Here is a 9,645-nt window from a genome sequence, read left to right as displayed (position 1 = left end):
TGAGACTTTTTTTTTGTTTTCCTTATCACCAACCTTGCAATAACACAGTATATTTGTGCTATTTCTATTTGTTTGAAATTCCAGAACTGGATGATTTTTAGAGCATGTTGATGGTGTTTGTGCCTTTCCAAGCTATTGGCACATATTTTGTAATCTAAAGTAAAGACATGACTGTCTGTAATACAGATTTACCTTTTGGTGAAGAAATCTGCTGCTGTTCTTCTTCAATCACCATTTGAAGTATGCTGATAATTAGTTTTCGGTGCACAGGGGCCAGACTATATACACTTGGACTTTTCCTTCCCTTCTGTGGTTTCCCAGCCCCTCCACCTGCCTGCCGTCTCTGCATGACTTGCCCTGCCGTCTCTGCATGACTTGCCCTGCCGTCTCTGCATGACTTGCCCTGCCGTCTCTGCATGACTTGCCCTGCCGTCTCTGCATGACTTGCCCTGCCGTCTCTGCATGACTTGCCCTGCCGTCTCTGCATGACTTGCCCTGCCGTCTCTGCATGACTTGCCCTGCCGTCTCTGCATGACTTGCCCTGCCGTCTCTGCATGACTTGCCCTGCCGTCTCTGCATGACTTGCCCTGCCGTCTCTGCATGACTTGCCCTGCCGTCTCTGCATGACCTGCCTCCTCTGTTTGAAATCTCAGTAGTGACCTGTCGTTCTAAAGCCCAATTCAGGTGGAGGGGTCAGGTAATCGCAGACAGGGAGGAGAAGACCCAGTGTACAGTCCGGCCCCTGTGCACAGAAATCTAATTGGTTGAAAACTTCAAATGGTGATTAAAGAAGAAGAATAATGTGGATTTCCTCACCAAAATTTTCAATATAGTCCGTATTACATCACTATTACAGCCATGTCTTTACTTTTACATTACAAAATTTGTGCTTTTCAGGTTCACTAATAACTCCACAGTAACCTAGCGACCTTCATATGCTGCCCACACTACCAATTTTCAATTAATCAAGAAGTTATTTGTGGACTGCATACAGTGTACTCGGTGTCGTAGTCGGCAGGGGAAAAACTGGGCTCTTGTCATGGACCCATACAATATGTATCTAAAGGATATAGAATCCTTGAAGAAGTTGTCCACTACTTAGACATTGATGCCCTATCCGTAGGATAGGGCATCAATGTATGATTGGCCAGAGTCCCGCACCCCGCCGATCAGCTGTTATCGGTGCTGGTTGCCGGAAAACCTTACCTGCGGTGCGTGGCCGCCGCAGGGTACTGTACATCCGCCTCCTATTCAATTGAATGAGAGGTGGATTTGCAGTAACAAGCGCCTGCCACTGCAACTTGATGGCCAAGCACCGCAGGTAAGGACTTCCTTCCACCGGCACCGATAACAGCAGATTGGCGGGAGTGCCGCGTGTGGGACCCTGACCGATCATACATTGATGCCCTTTCCTTTGGATAGGGCATCAATGTCAAAGTAGTGGACAACCCCTTTAAGGGTGAAAGCATTATTTGGTGCTTACATATTTTGACTTCAGCATATTCATTAGCTTGAGCTTATCTTCTATATTTCACGTGATTCTGTATTCCATGTGACACAGGTAATGTTTGCATTATTTTTGCAGTACAACATGTCGGATAGAAATATTTATATGTATGTTTCTTGACTTTACCCTCAGGGCTTATGATGACCCCCTGGAGTCGGAACTGATTGAAGAGCGAATTCCATACCTTCACGGTGGCTATGCAGCACCACTGGCTCAGCCCGAGAGGGGAAGCCTGGCCAGCATAGATCGATTGGGAAAACGTTCACCTTCCATCGACAGCATCCGCAAAGATCCTCGATGGCGAGATCCTGATCTTCCTGAGGTCATTGCAATGCTCAATCATCCAATTGACCCAGTCAAGTCCAATGCAGCTGCTTATCTGCAGCACTTGTGTTATGAAAATGATAAAATAAAGAAAGAGGTAAGACATCTCAAAGGCATTCCCATTCTCGTGGGTTTATTGGACCACCCAAAGCCCGAAGTCCACAGAAAAGCCTGCGGAGCCCTCCGTAACATTTCATATGGAAAAGATAATGAAAACAAAGTGTCAATTAAGAACTGTGATGGGATTCCTGCTTTAATTCGACTCTTGAGGAAGACCAATGACATGGAAGTGAGAGAGCTCATAACAGGTATGTGTAATGATTGCCCCATAGTGCCCCTTTCTACTTTTTGTTTTTGTTTTAGTAAAAGCTTTTTGTTATATTTCTGATCAAAAATCTTTTGTTAGCTTACTTCAGTAATTATTTACCAAATATTAACATGAGAAGGATGACCTTTTTCTAAAGCGTCCCCTCCCCTGCCATACATAGACTAACTTGGCCATTCCAACAGATATGGAAGGGTTCGGCCAACAGTCTGTTTATGGGGGCCCAGGATGGGTGTTTGAGTGAAGGATCCAGCATGTCCCATTTCATAAGGTAAGCCACAGCCAGAGATATTTGGTAGTGGCTCTCGGCGGCGTGAGCATTCCTGTGTATGGGACAGTTGGGTGAGATAGCGGACAGCCGAACCATCGATCGACTGACAGCCATCTAAAGTGCATGTGAGGCTTAGGCTTCTGGTTGGTCCATTGTGCATTTCACCTAGATCATGTGATTCCTATTGAAATTGTATCTCATTTGGAAATTCTTGATGTGTATAGTATAGGCAATTGAATCCTTGGTCCTGAAAGAATTGTTCACATATAAAATAACATTAAAAAAAATCATGAATTCTAAATGTATTTTAAATTTAACAAGCCATTGCACTTTGTGTTTTTTGCATAGTACTTGAAAAAAGTCACTTAGCCAGAACTTCATTTGCCTTGAGAAAAGTACTTCTAGACCAGACAAGCTACATGTGAATCCCGCTTAAGGGTATGTGCCCACGATCCGGAGTAGCAGCAGTTTGGACACAGCTCACCTGTGCTGCGTCCAAACTGCTGCTTTGTACAGTACCAGCTCAGTCACAGTGGATGGTATTTATAGAAATCCCGTGCCCACTGTGCTTCTATTTGACGCCACATAAACTCACCGGCGGCGCGGCTTTACGAGCTGCAGCATGTCAATTTCTGTTGCGGTAACGCTGGTCTCTGCAATAGAAATTTCCACAATAGAATGTACAGGGTGCGGTAACTCCGCATTGTTCAGTGAACGGATGCGTATTTAACTGCGTGATTTAGAACACAGCACTTTGGACGCAGCGAATATACGCTGCGTCCAAAGCGCTGCTACTTCCTGATCGTGGGAACGTAGCCTTAAAAGGATTTTTTTTTTTTTTTTTTTTTTTTTTTTTTTTATTGTTTGGGTGTCATCTCATTGTAAGGACTGGTTAAGGCTGGAAACTGTACAGTGGAGCATTCTGTATATTACAGAATAGTAGGCACTTATGGGCTGTTGAATGACGTGCTGTACAGTGCAGCATTAGGGTATGTGCACACGTTAAGTATTTGGATGTAAAAAAAAACGGCGTAAAATTGGCCCTTTTTTTATGTGTTTTCTACATGTGTTTTTGTTGCAGATATTTCCCCAATTATTCGTATAGGTGAAATCTGCAGCAAAAACGCTGAAAGAATTTACCATTCTGCAGATTTAGATCTGCACCAAATCTGTAAGTCTCAATAAACGTGTGCATGAATCTTCATGATTCTCATTCACTATGCTGGCTGCAGGAACCCCTTTAGGTTTTGCGGCAAATCTGTGCAGAGAAAAAAAACATGACAAATCTGCAATGTGTGCAATGGGCCTTTAGGCCAACGGCATATATTCAGTATTTGGTCAGTATTTTACATAAGTATCTGTAAGCCGAAACCAGGAGTGGAACAATCAGAGGAAAAGTATAATAGAAACACGTCACCACTTCTGTATTTATCACCCACTCCTGGTTTTGGCTTACAAATACTGATTTAAAATACTGATCAAATACTCAATATGTGAATGTGGCTTAATTCACATGTCGGCATTCGGCTAGGGCCACACAGTGATGTCTGTCATACAACACTGAAATCGCAGTATTACATTGCGACATCACATCTAATTAATTCCTTTGGTGTCGCATGTGAGCTGTGACACAGCAACTCATTTGTAACATTTGGCAACTTTTCTGTTTTATTTTACAGCAAAATCTGAGCTTTAAACTAGTCGCATTATAGCAAGTCACAGACAAGTTGCATAGATGATTTTGTTGTGACTTTTCTGAGAATTACGGTTGCATAACAAATGTTGCTGTAAACTATCCTTGAAATATTCACACCTCTTCTGTGGATTGAAGTTGCTCCTTGGTTTTGCTTACAAATGCTGATGAAATACCGGTGTGTGAATAAGCCTTTACAAGCACATTAAGTTTAGAAGCAAAAGCTCAATAGAACAAGGTGTTTTGTGGCCATGTTCATAAGATCTTCTGGCCTAATTTATTTTTCTCATGGGGCTGGGAGCTGACAGGCAAGTAGTTGCTAACCTAAAGCATGATGTTTTGATTTTTTCGATAGAACGGACATCAAAGGTCTCTGAAAATGGCAATGCAAGTCAAAAACTCTTCTGAAATTTTTTCATTAAAAAAAAATTAATTTTTTCACCACTAAAAAGAGGGATGCGTTTGGTACCTCATACGGACTCTGAGAAGTATGCTGCCTGGTCACTTTTACTGCAGAATGAATACTTAAAAAAAACAAAAAAAAAACAAAAAAAACACAACAATGGCAGAAATCCAATTTTTGATTTTTTTTCCTTTCTTTGCAATTTGACCACACTTTAATTTCTTTCTGGTTTTCAATACATTGTGTGGGGAAAATTAATGGCATTATTCAAAAGTACAACTTGTCCCCCAAAAAACAAGCCCTAATGCGTCGTTGTAGACGTAAAAATAAAAAAAAGTATGGCTCATGGTAGAAGTGGAAGAAAAGACTAATAATTCGCCCAAGCAAAAAAGGGTTAATGCCACTTTTCCCTTCTGTTTGCTTTTACTTAACCCTTCACATGTAAAGCTATTCTAAGGATTTCTTCACTCTTCTTTTTCCAGCACATATCCTTCCTAGCTTAGGGGGGAAAATAAAGGATCCCAGCAAGAAACCTAAATCTTCCAAATTAGAAGCCTTTGTCATTTCTCTGTTCCTCGTTTGAGGGGAATGTCTTGCTGTTAACCACAAACTTAAATGCAGGCTTATAAAAAGCTAACTGATTTTACTTGATTTATTTTATTTGGACTCCTGCTGAAGATTCTTTCTGCAAAATGACGAATTTGGTGCTACTTTTGTGGCCAGATGTGATCAGTGTGACTGTCCAGATCATTCTTAGGTGTGGTTTTAGTATCTGTAGTCTCTGAATGACTGCCCCATAACACTGTCAGCTATCTGGCAAGCTGCTGACATCCCTGGCTTGCCTTTTTATATGCTAAAATTAAAACCCTAGTCTGTAATTTCTTGGGGAGGGCCCAGGAGACTGGGTGAAAAATGGCCAGCATTCCTCCCAGACACTTAAGAAAACAAACAAAGCTCGGCCTTTTCCTCTTTTTAGCTTTGTTACATTCTTCCGTATGTTATTTTGAAGCGCCCTGTCCCACCCCATGGTTGTGAATATTCATGGCTGGTAACGGGCAAGTCATATTTCTGAAGGAAAAACTAATAAGGAGACCCCACACTTGTACTCTTGCACTAATGTATATTTGATGTCCAGCTACACAGAAATGAGCCACATTTACATCATGTATATACTGTTTCTAATAATTCATACTAAATGTGTTTATTTGAAACTAAAAGTTAGACCAATGCCCTCTTCTAAAACTTTTCAGTTCTTCAAGTACTCACAAAATTGAATATAGATTGACCATCTCAATAGCCCTATAAATTTTTTGTCCTCAATCAGTTAAAGGGAATTTGTAAACAGATTTTTGCTTTATAATCTGAGGACATCATGAGAGAGCCTAATAAGAGTGACACATCCTTGAAATCAATGTCTCAGCCTCTGTTTGCTGTTGTTTCAACACAGTGACTGACCCCGCCCCCAGCACTGATTGGCAGCTCACTGTCATGTACACAAAAAGCTGTGGTGGGGCTAGCTTTCCCGAGCACTGCTACATCTAAAAACTATGATTGTATCACAACTGCTGCACCCAGTATTTTAAGTGATATATAGCTGGAATCCGGGTCTTTCTGTACATTATGCTGCTTTCAGATGAGGTTATTTTTTAACAATTTTTTTTTGTTCTGTAAAAAAGCATACGGAGGGAACGTTTATGTTTCATTGAAAAAGAATCAAGAAGCCCCGAAACTAAACACAATTGCTGTGTATGTGAAGTTCACAACGTTTTGCTATGGACCTTAAAGTAACATCCATGAGAAATTTAGCAAAACTGTACTGTACGTACTGTTCGGTCCAGTAACCCAGAATTTGTTTCAAGCTCTCTAAAGAGAATTTAAGACTTTTTTTCTTTTATCACTAGCCAATGTTTTTTTTTCTGTATGAATATTTTGTCAGGAGGAAGAAGAAATTGCTGAAACTAAGTGATCAGTTTTCAACATTCAGCTATTTTTGACGATTGTAGGCTGATGTCTCACAATTACCAGTCGCTACTGTAGCTAGTCCTATAGATAGATATACAGTTGCATGTAAAAGTTTGGGCACCCCTGGTCAAAATTGCTGTTATTGTGAACAGTTAAGCAAGTTAAAGATGAAATGATCTCTAAAAGGCCTAAAGTTAAAGATTGCACATTTCCTTTGTATTTTAGCCCCCCCCAAAAAAAATATATATATTATTTTCATCTTTTACATTTTAAAAATTACAAAAAGGAAAATGGGCCGATGCAGAAGTTTGGACACCCTGCATGGTTAGAATCAGTTTATAAGTAGCACCCCTTTTGAATGTATCACAGCCTATAAACCAGGGCTGTGGAGTAGATTAGACAAACCTCCGACTCCAACTCAGACTCCTTAATTTCTATGACCCGACTCCACGACTCCGACTCCCTCATACATGGCTCATGTTAAAGTGATAAAATTACTGTAGCACAGATTCATCTCAGCTAAAAGTCTAGACCCTTAGATCAGGAATAGGACAGACATTTATAGGACGTTTCATAACTTTCTCAAATTCTTATGAAAACATATTCCGCACAAACTGCATTGAACTACTGTACCCAATTTATTATATATTTTAGGAGCTGGAGTCGGTCCATTTTATACCGCCTCCGATTCTGACTCTACCAAAATGGACACAGACTCCGACTCCACAGCCCTACTATAAACTTTTTTTGTAGCCAGCCAAGAGTCTTTTAGTTCTTGTTTGAGGGATTTTCATCCATTCTTCCAGTTCTGTGAGATTCCTGGGTCATCTTGCATGCACTGCTATTTTGAGGTCTAGCCACAGATTTTCAATGATGTTCAGATCAGAGGACTGTGAGGGCCATTGTGAAACCTTCAGCTTGCGCCTTTTGAGGAAGTCTATTGTGGATTTTAACGTGTTTTTAGGGTCATTGTCCATTTCTAGAAGCCATCCTCTTTTCAACTTCAGATTTTATACAGATGTTATGTTTGCATCAAGAATTTGTTGAAATTTCATTGAATCCATTCTTGCCTCTATGTTCCCCATGCCATTGGCTGCAACACAACCCCAAAGCATGAGTCTTCCACCCTCATGCTTAATGGTTGGCGAGATGTTCTTTTCCTGAAATGTTGTGCCTTTTTTCTCCACACATACCTTTTGATGATTGTGGCCAAAGAGGTCTATTTTAACCTGATCGGTCCACAAGACTTTCCAAAATGCACCAGGCTTGTTTAGATGCTCTTTTGCATACTTATGATGCTGAATTTTATGGTGAGGATGCAGGACAGGTTTTCTTCTGATGACTTTTCCATGAAGGTCTGATGCAGTGAAGTGGGGCTTCTGATTTGCCTCTCTAGCAATCCTAAAAGCAGCTCCCACTGAAATTTTGCTTGGTCTTCAGACCTTGTCTTGATCTCCACTGTTCCTGTTAACTGCCATTTCTTAGTTTTCAAGTTGCCCTTTCCTCAGTTCGAAATATAATTCTTTGGTATCTTCTTATAGCCTTCTCCTGCTTTGTGGGCCTGCACTGTTTTCAGAGTGCTAGGCAGCTGCTTAGAAGAACCCATGGCTGCTATTTTTTGGCACAAGGTTAGAGGAGGCTGGCTTTTTATAAAGCTGGGAAATTTGCATCACCTGGCCTTTCCTAATGATGATGGTGAACAAACCATAACCCTAACTGGCTAATTAAGGTCTGAAACCTGTGTCAATTATCTGAGCACACAAATCTCCAAGGGTGCCCAAACTTTTGCATTTTCCTTTTTGTAACTTTTCACAATAACAGTAATTCTGATCAGGGGTGCCCAGTCTTTTACTTTATATGAAATTTAAGTGAACAGTTGCTAGCAATTTTAGCAGCGTGATGAGGGTTGGTTAAAATATCTGTGTAAGTATTAACAATAAGGCTAAAGCTAGGTGTTAACACCTAAGACCACATTCACATGTTGAGTATTTAGTCAGTATTTTACATCAGTTTTTGTGGGCGATAAATACAGAAGTGGTGACGTGTTTATATTATACTTTTCCTCTGATTGTTCCACTCCTGATTTTGGCTTACAAATACGGATGTAAAATACTGAACGTGTGAACATGGCCTAACAATGATCATTAGCTGGTTACAGATAATAAATAGCAGCATAAATGTTTGTTCTATTGATGCTGTAGCCGCAGAACGTACTGCTGATCCGGTGCATAATAAAGCATTGTGTGGGGGACAGACTAGTGAGGGCAGAATCTGGACTGCTTGATAACAAATTGAGACTGATCTTTTAGTCTATGTACCTGAATGATTGTATTGATTATCTAATTCTGTCCCATTCTAGCAGGGTATACTTATAAGCCAAGTGGATGCTTCTGTCCTCCATTTAGAGGGGTTTGTAAATCTTAATGCAAGTCAGCATTTATGACCTCAAATTATGATAAACGATAAAATGAGCAGCTGCGATATTGATTACCCCTATCACATGATGGGCAGCAGATGTCCTTTTACTAGTACCATTTAGTAAGTAGGAGAACAAGTTGTATGTTTAAATACAGATAAGATTGGCTTATTTAATTTGATGAATGGGTTATTACCCTTTCAAGTAAAAGTATTTATATTGTCTATATAATGGTGGATAGTTTTTTACCATCATTCCACACAAATCGAATTCCATTTTATGAGTGTTTTTCTTTCAAAATATTTGACTTAATTGTTCTGCTGCAACTTCAGATTATTGGTTAGTGAGAGCATAGACTATACACTATCCAGCAAATTGTGTTGCGGATAATATACAATCCATTTGTGACAAAATTGGCATGAATGTATTTTTCATCCATAAAGGGGTCCTGGTCATAATATATACTGATGGCCAGTCCTACAGATGGATCAGTGGAGACTGCTGAGTGTTGAACCCCCTACCAATCGAATACTGATGACCTTATCCAAAGGGCAGGTGCAGACGAGTGTATTTTCAGTCTGAATGTGATCTGACAAAACATTGAATCGCACTCTGACAACTGTTATTGTATGGGACCGTGCACATGTTCGTTCTTTTCCTCGGACAGAGGCTGACCAAGGAAAAAATTGGTCCATGCCAGAGTTTGATCTGACATTTGGATTGCTCTCTGACATGCAAGTCAGT

At 40.4% G+C, this 9,645-nt stretch overlaps 1 protein-coding gene across 20 annotated transcripts in view; it reads left to right on the top strand.

Annotated features, from left to right (window-relative positions):
• Positions 1-9,645, top strand: part of ARVCF (ARVCF delta catenin family member) — an 892,847-nt gene that overhangs the window by 801,851 nt on the left and 81,351 nt on the right. For all 20 annotated transcript variants that reach the window (XM_073675591.1, XM_073675659.1, XM_073675564.1 and 17 more), the window contains one exon: positions 1,640-2,139. In XM_073675591.1, coding sequence (XP_073531692.1) covers positions 1,640-2,139 — 500 coding nt within the window. The remainder of the gene's footprint in view (positions 1-1,639; positions 2,140-9,645) is intronic.

The sequence above is a fragment of the Phyllobates terribilis genome, unplaced genomic scaffold (assembly GCF_046119375.1).
Source record: "Phyllobates terribilis strain yellow unplaced genomic scaffold, ASM4611937v1 Scaffold_1__5_contigs__length_1240528914, whole genome shotgun sequence".
Taxonomy (NCBI): domain Eukaryota; kingdom Metazoa; phylum Chordata; class Amphibia; order Anura; family Dendrobatidae; genus Phyllobates; species Phyllobates terribilis.
The sequence above is the reverse complement of the archived record's forward strand: the minus strand, read 5'-3'. Positions and strand labels throughout refer to the sequence as shown.